The 17,271-nt window shown below is 47.7% G+C and overlaps 1 protein-coding gene across 4 annotated transcripts in view; it reads left to right on the top strand.

Annotated features, from left to right (window-relative positions):
- LOC105024737 (cAMP-specific 3',5'-cyclic phosphodiesterase 4B) overlaps nt 1–9,190 on the top strand; it is a 60,577-nt gene extending 51,387 nt beyond the window's left edge. For all 4 annotated transcript variants that reach the window (XM_010894852.3, XM_010894860.5, XM_010894870.4 and 1 more), the window contains 8 exons: nt 2,693–2,916; nt 3,041–3,139; nt 3,470–3,634; nt 3,989–4,088; nt 4,577–4,731; nt 5,093–5,215; nt 5,397–5,579; nt 5,798–9,190. In XM_010894852.3, coding sequence (XP_010893154.1) covers nt 2,693–2,916; nt 3,041–3,139; nt 3,470–3,634; nt 3,989–4,088; nt 4,577–4,731; nt 5,093–5,215; nt 5,397–5,579; nt 5,798–6,103 — 1,355 coding nt within the window. In that variant the 3' untranslated portion in view covers nt 6,104–9,190. The remainder of the gene's footprint in view (nt 1–2,692; nt 2,917–3,040; nt 3,140–3,469; nt 3,635–3,988; nt 4,089–4,576; nt 4,732–5,092; nt 5,216–5,396; nt 5,580–5,797) is intronic.
- The last annotated feature ends 8,081 nt before the right edge of the window (nt 9,191–17,271 follow it).

The following is a 17,271-nucleotide window of genomic DNA, read 5'->3' as shown; positions in this document are numbered from 1 at the left end:
GCAGGAGGAGAGAGGAGCTGTGGAGGGGGGTAACGGTTCAGGAGGAGAGAGGAGCTGTGGAGGGGGGGTACCGATGCAGGAGGAGAGAGGAGCTGTTGAGGGGGGTACCAATGCAGGAGGAGAGAGGAGCTGTGGAGGGGGGTACCGGTTCAGGAGGAGAGAGGAGCTGTGGAGGGGGGGTACCGATGCAGGAGGAGAGAGGAGCTGTTGAGGGGGGTACCAATGCAGGAGGAGAGAGGAGCTGTGGAGGGGGGTACCGATGCAGGAGGAGAGAGGATCTGTGGAGGGGGGTACCGGTGCAGGAGGAGAGAGGAGCTGTGGAGGGGGGTATCGATGCAGGAGGAGAGAGGATCTGTGGAGGGGGGTATCGATGCAGGAGGAGAGAGGAGCTGTGGAGGGGGGTATCGGTGCAGGAGGAGAGATGAGCTGTGGAGGGGGGGTACCAATGCAGGAGGAGAGAGGAGCTGTGGAGGGGGGTACCGATGCAGGAGTAGAGAGGAGCTGTGGAGGGGGGGTACCGATGCAGGAGGAGAGAGGAGCTGTGGAGGGGGGTACCGGTGCAGGAGGAGAGAGGAGCTGTGGAGGGGGGGTACCGATGCAGGAGTAGAGAGGAGCTGTGGAGGGGGGGTACCGATGCAGGAGTAGAGAGGAGCTGTGGAGGGCGGGTACTGGTGCAGGAGTAGAGAGGAGCTGTGGAGGTGGGGTACCGGTGCAGGAGGAGAGAGGAGCTGTGGAGGGGGGGTACCGGTGCAGCTCTGAACTAGTCCCAACCAGTTTAATCTGGTCTCACTGCAGAGGGAGGGAGGAATCTACACTTTCCTGGGAATTCAAACATCTGTCATTCTGCAGAGAAAGGAGAGAATGGAGCGGGAGACAGACAGGGAGAGATAGAGAGACATACATAGACAGACAGAGGGAGACAGACAGGGAGAGATACAGAGACATACATAGACAGACAGAGGGAGACAGACAGAAAACATGCAGGCAGACACAGAGAGGGACAGACAGGGTAGTGTTGCCTTGTGTTCAACATTCCATGACTGCCAGACAATTATCCAGCTCAAGCTGACTCTGCTGCTCAGAGTAAACTGCGCAGTACACAAACTAGTAAACAGCCTCCATCTTTCTCTTCACGGAGGGGGAGAGAGAAGATGGTAAATGACAGGAAAAGAGAAGCAAACACATCGATGAGATGTAGAGACATTGTTGAGATGTAGAGACACTGATAATGTATACAGAGATTGGTGAGATGTAGAGAAATTGATGAGACATACAGACATGAAGGGATGTTGTTAATGACAGGAAATAAACCAAGGGGAAACGTGTGAGGAACAGACTGGATGTGAGGAACAGATTGGATGTGAGGAACAGACTGAATGTGAGGAACAGACTGGATGTGAGGAACAGACTGAATGTGAGGAACAGATTGGATGTGAGGAACAGACTGGATGTGAGGAACAGACTGGATGTGAGGAACAGACTGGATGTGAGGAACTGACTGGATGTGAGGAACTGACTGGATGTGAGGAACTGACTGGATGTGAGGAACAGATTGGATGTGAGGAACAGATTGGATGTGAGGAACAGACCGGATGTGAGGAACAGACCGGATGTGAGGAACAGACCGAATGTGAGGAACAGACCGAATGTGAGGAACAGACTGGATGTGAGGAACAGACTGGATGGTGGTTGGAGGCAGAATAGTCTGTATTCTGCATTGCGGCTGGCAGCTGTCAGGTGGAGGCAGATCATCTTCCTACGCCTCCTAGAGAATGGAGCTGAGGGGTTGTGTGAAGAACACACACACTCACAGTTAGCTGCATCCACTTACATACACCGAGAAGCTCCTATTCACTGCCCCCAGGTAGGTGGTTTTAGGGCCACCACAACAGTCCACAAGCTTTCCCTTTAATACGACACGCTGTCCCTTTAATACGACACGCTGTCCCTTTAATACGACACGCTGTCCCTTGAATATGACAAGGCAACATTTTCTAGGAATTGTTTTGGTTTGGCAACAACGCTGTGTTTACCCCAAAGCACTGTTCATCTTTCCACCAGGAACAGATGACACGGAATGTTTTGGAATGTCTCTGTGTCTGTAGATCAATCCCAGGAAACACTCCTGTCTTTCAATCGTCTGCCAATTTAGTTGTCATTACCGTGTTGTAACTACTTCGTGAGGCTACACCACCTGGACGTCAAACGGCTTGATTGCGTTGGGCTTTTGGCCAGGGAAATGTAACAGGGGAGGGTCTATGGGAATGTGACTGATGTGCATGTGGGCCTGTCTGAGTTATGCTGAGGAGAGAGCCATGACCAGTCAGGATGTATGGACGACCAGGTCGACAACCAGAACCGCTAATGAATCTGAGCTTTTATCAGCTGTCAAAATATTCTGAACAGAAATGATAACTAAGCCTGTATTGAGACACAAACCCGACTGTCCGCTCGGGTCGAAGTAGCTCTTGTTAGCAAAAGCCAGTTCGGAAATGCCTGGTCCTGTTCTACTGCAAATGTATTGTCAGTATGAACAAACTGGTTCTATCCCAGTGAATGGCTGGTGTTGTGATTTATATTTGCCATAAAGCATCCAAAGCGACGGTCACACCTGATCTGCACGTAGTTCCCACGGAGTGTTTTCCTCACACGGGTGCTGTAGTGTAACCCTCTCTTTCCTCCCCACCTCCAGACAAGCAGAACGAGCTGGAGTTTCCGTGCACTGTGGCCAAGACCAGGGAGAGGAAGAAGAGACCTCACCAGCAGACTCAGCAGGGGGGTCAGCCCCAAGGTCAAGGTCAGGGAACAATGACCCAGATCAGCGGTGTCAGGAAGCTCAGCAACACCCCCGGGCCCCAAGGCAGCGGCGTCAGTCGTTTCGGCGTGAAGACAGACCAGGAGGACCTGCTCTCTAAGGTGCTGAGATAGTCACCGTTGATGACCACGCTACACAGCAGGCTGACCTGGAGAGAGACAACATGGCACCTTTCGATCGACGCCTTCAAGTTGTAACCCATCTGTCTGTCTTTGTCTCTCTCAGGACCTGGAGGACATTAACAAGTGGGGTTTGAACATCTTCCGGGTGTCTGAGCATTCCCAGAACCGGCCGCTCACATGCACCATGTACGCCATCTTCCAGGTCAGCGCTCCTCCTTCCTCTCCTCTTTCCACCTCCCTGTCAGAACGGGGTGTTTCCCCTCTCACTGAGGTACACAAAAGCGGAACCGAGCTACGGCAGAGGTTTCCAAGTGTTTCCATTTCAATTTGAACCATTTGATTTAAGTGGTTTGAATTTCGACTGAGTGCTTCAAGTCAATTGAATGTGAAGTCTTTTCGTTCAGTGATTTTTCCATTTCCAAGTGAATGCGAGGATAATCACTGAATGGTGGAGGTCTCACATTGGTTGTTGGTCGTCACGGTGTCAGATATTGACCGGCGCCGTGTGGTTTTCCGTGCCCCCCCTGTTCAGGAGCGAGACCTGATGAAGACATTCAAGATCCCGACTGACACCTTCGTGACCTTCATGCTGACCCTGGAAGCCCACTACCACTCGGACGTGGAGTACCACAACAGCCTGCACGCGGCGGACGTGGCCCAGTCCACGCACATTCTGCTGTCCACGCCCACCCTGGATGTAAGCCGCCGCTTTCCCGCTCAGACCTTGACTTGTTGCCTAGCAGCGGGTCTTGTTGATTTGTTTTGATTAGGCCGGCTTGAGGGGAGGGACGAAACGGCGGTGGAGCGTTGACAGGCATAAATGTCTTTTGACCGTCATAAATTTTGTCTGCCAGCGTGTGTTATCAGTAAATTGTCTGTTTTTCTTACTTATATTACACCGTGATGAGGGACTACCAGGGAAATTTGTCTAATCTAGCCGGGCAGGTGTTTTACTGCGGTGAAGTATTTTTATGTCCGTGTGGGAAAAACTCCTAAAATGTCAGCTTTTTCCCTTGTCTCCGCTCTGCTCTCTGGCCCTGTCCAATCACAGGCTGTCTTCACGGATCTGGAGATCTTGGCGGCCATCTTTGCAGCAGCCATCCACGACGTGGACCATCCCGGAGTCTCCAACCAGTTCCTGATCAATACCAGTAAGTTCCACCGCCTACAGCAATGCATGTAGCATAACCAGCCGATACCCCACCATCCAATCGATCACTGGCTCACAATCCCTGAAACTTGGACCCAGTTATCTTATCTAATATATGGAATATGATTGTTGACATATGTCAAGACACCAGAGCCATATTCAACTTTGTAATGCATCATTGCGACAGTAAACTCCAGGTAAGTTCACAACCTCCAGTAGATACTAATAAACTGGAACTGGTGTTATCATATCCTGGTCTTAGTCAGAATGGCCCATCCAGGAACGGATCTCGGACAGTTTGATATGCAGAACACGTCCTGGACTGGGCTGCTCTGTCCCACGTAGTCACGGAAGATTGGCTGTGTTCACCCGGAGGACTCAGCTGCTATTACTTCCTGATCGCTTAGAACAAGTCCATGTTACTCCCAACATCTCTCTGTCTCGACTCAGAGCTGTATATAACTGCTCCTCTGCTGTGTGTCTGTCCAGATTCAGAGCTGGCCCTGATGTACAACGACGAGTCTGTCCTGGAGAACCACCACTTGGCCGTGGGCTTCAAGCTGCTGCAGGAGGAGAACTGTGACATCTTCCAGAACCTCAGCAAGAAACAGAGACAGTCCCTCCGGAGGATGGTCATCGACATGGTGAGGGGAAGGAGCTCCCGGACCTGATATCTAGTTAGAGTGTGGCCCGTGAGTGGATGTGGCCCGTGAGTGGATGTGGCCCGTGAGTGGATGTGGCCCGTGAGTGGATGTGGCCCGTGAGTGGATGTGGACCGTGAGTGGATGTGGACCTTGAGTGGATGTGGCCCGTGAGTGGATGTGGCCCGTGAGTGGATGTGGACCGTGAGTGGATGTGGACCGTGAGTGGATGTGGATTGTGAGCGGATGTGGCTCGGTTATCTTTCTTTAAATAAGTCGGTGAAGCTTCAGTGGTACCTTGAATCACAAATCATACATCACTAAAAATGTAACGATTAACAACAATGTCTCTGTCTGTCTGCAGGTGCTGGCCACCGATATGTCCAAACACATGAGTCTACTGGCTGACCTGAAGACCATGGTGGAGACCAAGAAGGTGACCAGCTCTGGGGTCCTGCTGCTGGACAACTACACAGACAGAATACAGGTGAACACACAGGCACTTAACCTGACCAGAACTCTGAATGCCTAAACCTAACCCCTAAGCCAGATTAAGCTACTTGTCCAATTGAGGACTGGCGCCATGTCCTCACTTTTAGTCAGAACAGGACCACACACACACACACACGCGACACACTCTCACCATGTTCCTGCCGTCCATCCCCCAGGTGATGCGTAACATGGTCCACTGTGCCGACCTCAGTAACCCCACCAAACCCCTGGACGTGTACCAGCAGTGGACCGACCGGATCATGAAGGAGTTCTTCCACCAGGGCGACCGGGAGAGGGAGAGGGGCATGGAGATCAGCCCCATGTGCGACAAACACACCGCCTCGGTGGCCAAGAGCCAGGTGGGTTACCACGGTCACACAGCCGTCAACGTCCCACTCGGACTTCCCTGTGGTGGGGGGGGGGTGGGCGGGGCGTTCGACTGCTGCCTCAGGAAAGGCCTTTGGAGACACACACAAAAACAAATTCACACGGTGTACTCGTTTAGCTGTTCACACACAAACCCAAATTCATACAGCACACCCATGTTAAGACAAGTGTGCTTATCTCTCTGCTCCAGGTGGGCTTCATCGACTACATCGTCCATCCTCTGTGGGAGACCTGGGCCGACCTGGTGCACCCTGACGCCCAGGACATCCTGGACACCCTGGAGGACAACCGGAACTGGTACCAGAGCATGATCCCCCAGAGCCCCTCTCCTCCCTTCTACAGCGGGGACGGGGAGGGCGATGGGGAGGGCGGAGAGCCGGGTCAGAAATTCCAGTTCGAGCTGACGCTGGATGACAGCCAGGATGGGAACGGACCCACGGGGGCAGATGAGGGGGACAGGGGTACAGTGGAGCGGGGTGGAGGGGAGATGGACTGACACACGGTCGCCCTCAGATAAAATGCTGGGAATCACCGTCTTTGTCAAATCCAAGCAGCGGTTTTATTGCAGTGGAGGAATCCTGCAATCACAGAGCTGCACTGCAAGAGGGCCTGGATGACTTTGGGCCCTTTCAGAAGAGGGTGGGGGACCTTGGCACTTGGTTTGGGAGCCCTCAGGAAGATTAGCATGAAGTTGAGGAGAGCGACGCACTGAAGGAGATTCGATGAACAGCTGTATCTTGGTCCTTTGCCAGATACTACCGTCTTTGTTTTGGACAAACGCTGTAGAAAACGCCAAGCTGAGATGCTGCCGGAGATTAGTTCTGGGACAAGACGAGGGACTCCTGCCCCTCAGAGCAGTTGCTGTTCTTCGTTTCTTTTTCCGGGTGTTTGTATAGTTTTCTAGTGGGATTGAATGGGACGTTGCATCCAGAGTTCAAAGCTAGTGGTCCACAAGTATTTGTAAAACAAAAGGTTTACCCTTTTCGTAACACACGTGTCCTACCACTTGTTGTGTGCCTTTTTTATGACAGCGTCTTTTGTAACGTGATTTTATAATTTATTGAAAAGGTTAATGTTGATTTTGTGAAATGTCTGTTTTCTACCCAGAAATAATCGGCGTGCCTCTCGAACGAGAGGAGAATACACGCAGGTCTTCCTCATGTTGTCATGGCAATAGTGCAGTGTAGTTTCACCACTGTGTTTTTTTGGACTTTCACAAATCGTCGGACTTCCCAGCACAAGTTGCACTTTTTTCTAGGAAAGACTTTTAAACTAAAGAGTAGAGCGAACCAGAGCCATATATTTATTCCTATTTATTCTGAATACATGGCCCTGGGGATTACTAAAGAGCCAGGTTCTTCATTCAACACCCACCTTTGTAAAACTACACACACTCAATGTAACATACTGTCAACATAAACAATAGCAACAGAACCAATTAGTTCCACACTCATAGCGGAACAATTGCGAGCCTGTTAACGTTGATTTTACGTATCTGCTTAACCATTAAGCAATTGACTCATAATTTTTTTTCCCCATGAAAAAACATTGAAAGTCCATTTCTCAAAAACCCAACGAGTTCCAAGGATGTCCTGATCAAAGCCCTCAAACAGCGAGAGGCAACATGGTGCACGAGAGACATCCTGTAAAAAATCTAATCTGATTGAAGCACAGAATTAAGTTGAATTTAGGCCAATCAAAGAAAACCATTGAGTGGTTTGTTTTCAGAGAGAGAGAAATCACATGTCATGTGATGTCATGTGATATTCTGAATAATACCCCATTTAGAACCAAAGTAAAAAAATAACATTGTCTGACTCCAGCTGATGTTATTCTGTTTGCCAGATTAGCCCTGAGCTGAACACAATTTACCCTAAAAATAAAATAAAAATCACAATAAAAAATAAACACAATGAGAATTCAAAAACAAAGAGCAAACACAGAGCAAAGAGCATTTTTTTAAATTTGCATCACATATTGTGTGATGACACTTTTTTATGTTTTAACGTTATCTCCATGTTTTCTGCTTTAGCTGGGTACCTAGTTGCTAGCCTGGTTGCCGTCTCTGTTCAGTTTAACATTTCACTGCTTGTCTCGGGGGTGAAGAGGAGTATAAACTAGAGAGACTGTTACCCAGGCTATCTAGCTGCTCGCCTGCCAGCAACACTTCTAAATGGTACATTGATGGAAACTGCATCAGTGTGGGGAGGTCATGTCGTAATGTCAACACAACCCTCCCTGTCTGTCTGTGTGTGTGTTTGTGCATTTGTGCGTGTGTTAGCGTGTGCGTGTGTGTTTGCGGGCAACAACAGCACAATCTCCTCCTTGAACCTAATCCTATGTGAATCCTTGAACTGTTTGATACAGTGTATTTATGACTTCTATCTGTAAATAAAATAATATTCGCAAAATGTACACTAATGTTCAAATGTTCTGGCTCACTTAGGAATATCCTTGTTTTTCGAAAGAAAATAAAAAAGTTTTTCCAATAAAATAACATCAAATCTATCAGAAATACAGAGTAGACATTGTTAATGTTGTAAATGACAATTGTAGCAAAGCACAGCTCCAAACTATGCAAGAACTACTTAGGGAAGCAGTGAGCTGATATGCTGTCTGTATTGGAGTGGCCAGCACAGTCACTGGATCTCACCCCTATTGAGCTGTTGTGGGAGCAGCTTGACCGTACGCTACGTCAGAAGTGCCCATCAAGCCAATCCGACTTGTGGAAGGAGCTTCAGGAAGCTTGTAGTGAAATCTCTTCAGATTACCTCAACAAATTGACAACTAGAATACCAAAGGTCTGCAAGGCTGTAACTGCTACAAACGGAGGATTCTTTGACGGATGCAAAGTTTGAAGGACGCAATTATTATTTAAATCAAAAAAAGATTATTACTTACCTTGCAAATTACTATATTTCCTATTCATGTTGCTAGACTTTTGTTCATGAATGTTTTCATGGAACTCAAGGAAGTTTTTGAGTGACCCCAAACATTTGAACGGTAGTGTACATTTAGTATAATTTATATGCACTGCCATTGCCTATCAAAAGACGTCTACTGTTTGTTACATGGTTGTGCAACGCTTACGTTTTCTTTACAGATTTCCCTGACACCATTGTTGAACCCTAACGTGCGAAGCTGACAAGGCTATCAGTTTAAAACCTTTTGACAAAAAAAATTGCCAATTAAATTTTTCAATCAATTGTTCCGGGTAAAAATACAATTAGCGTTGCAAATTCAAATGGTTGGTTGACGTCTCGAAATGCCCCAGAAATCCTGACGCGCGCTGCCGTGTAACGCCCTGGGTCTCTGGGGAAGAGCCTGGCAGAAGCGTAATCCCTCGGTTGCCGGTGTTGTTGTTTTTTTTAATGTTATCTCGGGCTGTAATGTTGGCACCATTGTTCCCATGTTATGTGTGGTGACTGGTTATTGCACACGTGTCCATTGGAATACTACATTAAGATGTGCTCATGTTTCCCATGTACTTTGCTGCAGTATCATGATTTATGGTGAGGTGTCGCGTGTTCTGTTCGACAGATATTTTTTACAAAATTATTAAAATGAGCATGAATTTACTCTATGCATAGTTTCATGTATTTTCTTTGTGTGAATGAAGTGTAATATAAAATGTCTTCAGTTTTGAACTTAAGTTTGAAGAAACTATATACTAACACATGAATGCATATAATGTACCATATGTACCAATGTAACATACAGTACCAATCAAAAGTTTGGAAAACCCATTCTGGGACACTATAATAACACTATCAATCCCTTAAACATGCAGGGCCGGTTTGTCAGGCAGATTAAGCCTAGTCTCAGACAAAGAAAACTAACTGGCATTTTCTATTGAACTAGATTTTTTAGTCCTAGACCTTGCTTAATCTGTGTCTGTGAAACCGGCCCTTACAGATTAGTTCGCCATATGTGTAATTATTCCAGAATGTCTTAGCCATGGTATATTGGCCATATACCAGATTCCCTTGTGCCTTACTGTTTAGATATAGAATGCCAGTTCATTTTTTACACTTAAGTCATTTGGGCCATAAGTGCAAGTTGAGAGAAATGGGATAAATATATGTATATATTTATTTTATACATTTATCACACATCACGTATTTAGGAGTTCCAGCAGCTGTTGAGTCACCTTTGGCAGTACCTGACATGGCAGCCCAGCGTCTGTGTGGTTTGCTCTATGCCTCGATGGTGAGGTGATCTCTGAGGAAGCTAACAAGGAAGGTAGATTGGAAAATGTATGACTTTTCTGTAGCAGACCGCCGTGGGAATCTGGGTGCAAGACTGTAAACAGGAAATGCAGAGATAGCGAAGCTAAGCTTTAGGCCCTGTGGGTGCAAACCACTCTTCCCTGGCCAACGGATGTGGTGCCACAGCCCAGAAAGATAGCTGATCTGACAGGTGTACGTGATAAAAGAACTGAGGCCATGCAGGCTGAGTAGTTCACAGGGTTGCTTTTTATTCCTGCCCCAGTCATATTACTACCTATTCTTTTCCTGCTCCAGTCATATTACTAACTATTCTATTCCTGCTCCAGTCATATTACTAACTATTCTATTCCTGCTCCAGTTATATTACTAACTATTCTATTCCTGCTCCAGTCATATTACTAACTATTCTATTCCTGCTCCAGTCATATTACTTACTATTCTATTTGTGCTCCAGTCATATTACTATTTTATTCTTGTATCATATTCCTCACTGTTCCTACTCTAGGCATCTGATGAGATGGCATTGGCACATTTTAGTCATTTAAGCAGACGCTCTCATCAAGAAAATAAACACTATCAAGGTTTGATGTAAAGTAGGCCTGAATATCAGCAGTTTATTCAGTCTGTCCTGTCTCAGCAGGAAGCTCTGGCTGTGTCTGGAGACACTAGAGGAGGAAACTGGAACCCCTTTTCCTCCAGGGTCAGAGAAGCTGTTTACCGTACACACGCTCGCACAGGGCCAGCTTTTTCCATGGCGGTTGGTCACCGGGGTCTGTGTTGCCGTGGTGACGGGCCGTGGAGTTTGTTTTAAAACTCCAAACAGAGGTCTTGTGGTGTGTGGGTGACTGACGTCAATGGAGCTGGGGAAGCCGGCAGCCAGCCCAGGGACAGTGGCGGGCGAACGGGGTGGTGGAAAGGCCCAGGCCGCTTCATCCGCGCGGAGCCAGGGGGGGCAGGGCCTCTGGGTCCGGGGTTTGAAGCCAAGGGGCTGGGGAAGGAGGGGAAGTGGACCACTTCCCGCCAAACAAACTGGGCTCTCTGGTTCAACATATGAAAATAAATGTCTTCCTGAAGCTGGCCCTGCCAGTTGAGCTGTTTGTTTGGAACTTGAGAGGAGAAACCCACGTCAGCTGTAGTCAAACAGCTGGAATTCATAGGAACGGCTGTGTGGTGGAAGTTGAGGTTTTGACAAAGAGGAAATGGTCATTACCATCAGGCAGGTATGCGGGTGAAGTGTAGCTGAGGAAGACAATAGTCCCAAGGTTATGAAACATCAGTCACTTTTAGGAATTGACCTATGTGTGTGTGTGTGTGTGTGTGTCTGTACGTTTTTCCCATAGCCTCTGTCCCCAAATGATCTGACCTGTCAGTCATCCAACCCCAGTATAGGGCTTGTGTTTTGAGTTGCCTGTCTGCACCTACAAAGGAGATATGATACACATAAAACGCAGACTGGGCTGGTGAGGAGATACACACAATCAACAAGAACGCTTGACTGAACTTCCTGACAGAACGGGGTGTTGCCAAGCAACATACGGCTGCATTGTAAGCATTCCACCAGTGGCTGAAAGCCATGCACGTGTTATCTACAGCCTTGTCCACTTCTGTGCCTCCGTGTCAATATTGTCCTGACCTTTTCTGAATACACTTCTGAGATCTGATCGCGATCAGGTCATGAATGCATGCACGCCAGTCTGACAATGTGGGCGCTGTCAGGACAGGACGTTCCAGGACAGAGGATACGTGTTAGCGCCATGTGTGAACGGCGTTTGGTAGAGGCGTTACCTTCATGAACTGGCAGTCGGCAATGTAATCGTGTCATTTCAGGACACTTCTTCATCCTTTAAGGTCACATGCTACCAGTTTGACATTCCTCGTTTCTTAGGGCCTTCTTGTCCTCAATCGACAGAGAGACGTAACTTGGAAGAGAACATCCCTGTGGGGATGCAGCACTGCACACACACACTCACACACACAAACACTGTCATTCTCGGTCAGCAAGGACGTGAAAGAGAAGATCATCTCAGTGTTTAAATGCATGCGTGCACGCGGGCACACAAACACACACACACACACAGACAGAAATGCAGAGGACTTAGCTGAATGGAGATGATTAGTGACATGAGGCTGAAGGCCTGTTCTTGTCCTTATAAACCATTCAGCGTGTCCTCTGTCCTCATAAAACACACTGCCCGTTTGCATTGACATCATCTCTCATTTAGCGTACACCCAAATCCAGAGATAGGAGTTGCTCTCTTACAGGAGTGATTAGGGTTAGGCATGTGTACGATTAGCTCAAGGACAGATTCTTCACTCTGCTTGGTCAGGGATTCCATCTAATGTAACAACCTTCTGGTTATTGGTCCCTTGCTCTAATCACCTGTTTTCTGCATTTTGGCTCAATAAAACCGATAAACAAACACAGATTTGGCTGACCAATGCAAACTCAGTAAATAGTGGCTGGTGTGACGTAAAAATATTGGTTGGGGCAACACAGTGGTTCCCAACCCTTTTCCGTTACTGTACCACCGACTGAATTTTGCTCTGCCCAGAGTACTGCTAACGTATCTCCTGGTAGGCATCCATGGTTTATGTCTTAGTACCCCTGGTTGTGAGACACTTGGTATAGCATGCAGTCTAGACTGTCATTTCTATCACACATTCATGCAATGTTTGCATTGCCTTTCTATGCACTATTTAACACAGTCTTGGCCCTGTTGGCTTGGCAGCTAGCCAGACCTGTAAATCATATGATTTTAATGACACTGACACGTTTGGCCATCACAAAAGATGACTGAGTGCCTGAGAGCGAGAGACCTGCATTGGGTGTGTGTGTGTGTGTGTGTGTGTGTGTGCGCGCCAGTATGTATTAAAGGGCTTGAATATATGTGGATTTCCTCATGACTAGCCTATGCATGAGTGTACGTGTCTCTGTGTGTGTCTCTGTGTGTGCGTGTGCACGTGTCTCTGTGTGAGTGTGTCTCTGTGTGTGTGTGTCTCTCTGTGTGTGCGTGTCTCTGTGTGTGTGTGTCTCTTTGTGTGCGTGTCTCTGTGTGTGTGTGTGTGTCTCTGTGTGTGTGTGTGTGTCTCTGTGTGTGCGTCTCTGTGTGTGTGCGTGTCTCTGTGTGTGCGTCTCTGTGTGTGCGTCTCTGTGTGTGCGTCTCTGTGTGTGTGCGTGTCTCTGTGTGTGCGTGTCTCTGTGTGTGTGCGGGGGTGTGTGTGTGTGGGGGTGTGCGTGTGCGGGGGTGTGTACAGAAGCAGTCAGACCAGAGTTTCAACTCTCCTGCTTCTCCACATTTATTCATCACTTGAAGTGATGAGATTTTGTACCTTTGAATTCTGTAGTAAATGACACCATATGGAGTCGACTCATTTAAATATATAAAGCACCACAGTATCGTAACAACATGGTTACAGACTGAAACAGACTAGTTAACACAATAAACATCCAGATATACTGCTTTTTAACATGTCGTATCTGAGTATCCCACACATGGGCTCGATCCGGTGTTTCTTGGCTTCGCATTAACACACCACACGGCGTTACAGTCGGTTGAGCCAAGACAACTGGAGGACGGCCCCGTCCTCTAAACATTTTGAGCGAGTTTCATGCGTCTTTATAATATTGTTTTGCTTTTTATTAACGCGGCAGACACGTTTATCCAGAGCGACTCACAGAACGGGATGTAAAAGTAGCTGTATGACACACAACCCAGTAGAAGAAAGAAAACATCTTAATCAGTTAATCAACTAACAGCAGGGATGAAGAGAAAAACAAAATGAAAAACGATAGAAAATGCCAACTGCATTAGTTCACATTAGTTGGAGTGACTATTACGCCAGTGTGTACAGTACGAGCCTCAGCTCTATGAGGCGTATGGTGCGCTATGACGCTCTCTGTATCTGCGTTTACATCTTTTACATTCAGGGTAATTAGGAGATAGCAGGTCTATTCTCATTGTGTTGCTGTGGGTTCCAGTCAGTGGAGATGTGCAGCTCTGATGCCAGACCCTCGTCAGGCTTCCTCCAAATGGGAAGTGAACTCCTTCAAGATAGCAGCCTTGTCTTACTGGAATTGCAAAGGCCTCCTACTTCTGGTGTGTGTTTGGGTGTATGTATGTGTGTGTGTGTGTGTGTGTGTGTATGCACGTGGGCTTGCATATGTAAGCACCCCTTAATGTTTGTTTAAGTGTGCGTGTGTTTTCACCCCAGGAAGGGAAAGCCGCTCCACCAAGCCACCCTTACCCGGTAGCCAGTACAGCCTCTGGCAGTGGCCTCCACGTAGGCAGCCGGGCTGCACGTTGTTCCCTGGAGCCGATGAGGGCGGCCGATTAGATGGCCTGTTGTGACTGGTCCACTACGAACCCAAACAGATGGGCTCAGATAATGCAGCGTGTGTGTGTGTGTGTGTGGAAGCATTTGATGGGAGGTGCATCGGGTGTATGGCCCGGCCTGACAACCCTACGTGCCGTTCTCATGGCCCCTGGGGAAGCCACGCCCTCCTTGTCCCCACTCAGCCACACCCCTCTCGTTTGCTGACTGGAAGTAATGCCTGCCACACTGTCTCTCTTTCATTGTCTGTTTCGTTCCTTCTCTCGCTCTCACTCCCTGTCATATTTATTTTCAGGGGGATTTTCCTGGTAATCCGGTTCCCTTTTGTCCTGCAGGGTCTTTGGAAATCTGGATCGCCGGCATTCACGCTATTTTCTTGTTGGGGATTGGTGAAGGCCAGAAATGGAGTGACATAAATTGGCCAGAAATACATTCATGCTTATTTTTTGGGTACATTTCAGGTATATTTAATATGTGATAGACTTGTAGGAGCATTTTAACTCTCTCCATGTTCCAATGAAGTAGACAAGCAGACATATTTGGGACTAAATGTTTTAGGAGACTAGGTCTTCAGGCCATTCAATTGTTTGGTGACTCGTGTTAGACTACTACACAGCTTAGATAATGCTATGATACGTTGGGCTGCTTTGAAAGATTCTTGAAAGACATCCTCTGGTCTTTGGCGCCCTCCTGTGTATGAGAGATAATTGTGTGAAACAGACCCCAACGAGAATAACTGAACTACAGGACACAGTGATTACAGAATCACTGAAGGCAAATGTCCCTTGAAACAGCCCGGGTCTTCCTTACATAACCAGGTGGTACAGCCCGGGTCTTCCTTACGTAACCAGGTGGTACAGCCCGGGTCTTCCTTACGTAACCAGGTGGTACAGCCCGGGTCTTCCTTACGTAACCAGGTGGTACAGCCCGGGTCTTCCTTACATAACCAGGTGGTACAGCCCGGGTCTTCCTTACGTAACCAGGTGGTACAGCCCGGGTCTTCCTTACGTAACCAGGTGGTACAGCCCGGGTCTTCCTTACGTAACCAGGTGGTACAGCCCGGGTCTTCCTTACGTAACCAGGTGGTACAGCCCGGGTCTTCCTTACGTAACCAGGTGGTACAGCCCGGGTCTTCCTTACATAACCAGGTGGTACAGCCCGGGTCTTCCTTACATAACCAGGTGGTACAGCCCGGGTCTTCCTTACGTAACCAGGTGGTACAGCCCAGGTCTTCCTTACATAACCAGGTGGTACAGCCCGGGTCTTCCTTACATAACCAAGTGGTACAGCCCAGGTCTTCCATACATAACCAGGCGGTACAGACTGGGTCTTCCATACATAACCAGGCGGTACAGACTGGGTCTTCCTTATGTAACCAGGAGGTTGTGAACTGAGCACACAGTACCAGCGGTGAGTGTGTGGTGTCCCACGGTGAACCAACTAATCCCTTTAACATGTGTCCTAGAGGCTGTGACTGCTACACTGATAGTGCTGTAGGAGCGGACAAGACCACGGTTGGAAAAAAAAGTCAACGGCATATTGGGTAAATGTCCCGGGGGGGGGCAGGTAGGGTGCCCCCCCCCACCCCAGGGGGGCTATAGGGTCATAGGCAGTGACAGGGAGTTGTCAGGGAACTGGGGAGCAGAGAGGGTTTTGGTTAGTAGGCTGAGTTTGGTTAGTACAGGTCGTGTCGTGGGTTAGTAGGGAAGGCCTTGGGTTCATTTACTGGAGCTGAACTCCCTGCCATCCAGGACCGCGATTCACTGTCTGCGGACAGGCAGTGATTTAGCTGACACTCTTATCCAGAGCCACTTACAGGAGCAATTAGGGCTGGTTGTCTTCTCCGAGGTCAAGACAACAGATTTTTTTTTATCTTGCCAGTAAAGGGATTTGATTTAGCAACGTTTCTGTTACTTGTCGGATGGGCCAACCACTTGGCTACCTCCTTGATCTTTACACCAGTTGTTTGTGAAGCCTGTGATTAATATCATTTGGTTTGATTCTAGCTACTTGGAATTGCACACTTATGCAGAAAGGAAGAATTGTTTTTGGTCTTTGTTTGAAAGAAAATAATCTTCTTCAGAAAGTATTCAGACCCCTTCGTTTTCTTCAAATTGCATTGTGTTAAAGAATTGGGTTATATTTCATCACATTTATATTGCCTCAATCTACACAAAATACCACATTATGACAATCTGGAAAACAAATTTTTAGAAAAGTGTGCCAATTTAACAAAAATAACTAAACTAACTTTATTCTTCGGTACTTTGTAAAAGCACCTTTGGCAGCAATCACAAAGCCTTCTAGGGTATGTCTCAGGTTTCTCAAATTCTTCCTTCCAGAAGCTATCGATCTCTGTCATAGCGGATGGGGAGCATCAGTAAACTGCGGTCTTCAGGTCTCCCCACAGATATTTAATTGGGTTCAAGTCCCCTCAAAGATAATTCAGAAACTCTTCCTGAAGCAACTCCAGCATTGTCTTGGCCACTGAGAAGCACCCTCAAAGCATGATTCTCCCACCAAAATGCTTCACCTTACAGCAGGTATTAGCCAGGTAACGGGTTGATTTTACCCAAGCACTTAGTCCTACTAGTTCAATTTTGGTCTCATCAGAGCACAGAATCTTGTTCCTCAAGCTCCAAGTGTCCCTCAGATGGCATGTCATTCACCTTCCACTCTGGACTGGCTTTTACCCAGCCACTTCACCGCACAGGCCCGATTGATGGAGCGCTGCAGAGATGGTTTTCCTTCGGATAGGCTGCCCTGTTTCTGCAGAGAAACTCTGAGGCTTTGTTACTGAGGCCGTTTGTCACCTCCCGAACCAAGGCCCATCTTCGCTGGTAACTTGGTAATCTTTGTCACAATCCTCTGAGGTCCACATAGAGTTGCTTGGACTTCATGGTCCATTGCTTTTTTGCTCTGACATTTACTTCAATGATTTGGGCAGCCAGTAAGCGGTTGAAGCTCTATGCAACAGCAATTGGTGCAGCTGGGACAAGGTTAACAATGTGGTAAAACAAACATAGGTTTTTTTGCACATGGTGATGACTTACGGATTCAAAACTACAATGTAGTATAATAACTGCTGTATGCTGTATGACTT

This window comes from Esox lucius, chromosome 3, assembly GCF_011004845.1.
Source record: "Esox lucius isolate fEsoLuc1 chromosome 3, fEsoLuc1.pri, whole genome shotgun sequence".
Lineage (NCBI taxonomy): Eukaryota > Metazoa > Chordata > Actinopteri > Esociformes > Esocidae > Esox > Esox lucius.
This window is presented reverse-complemented; position numbering and strand designations above follow the sequence as displayed.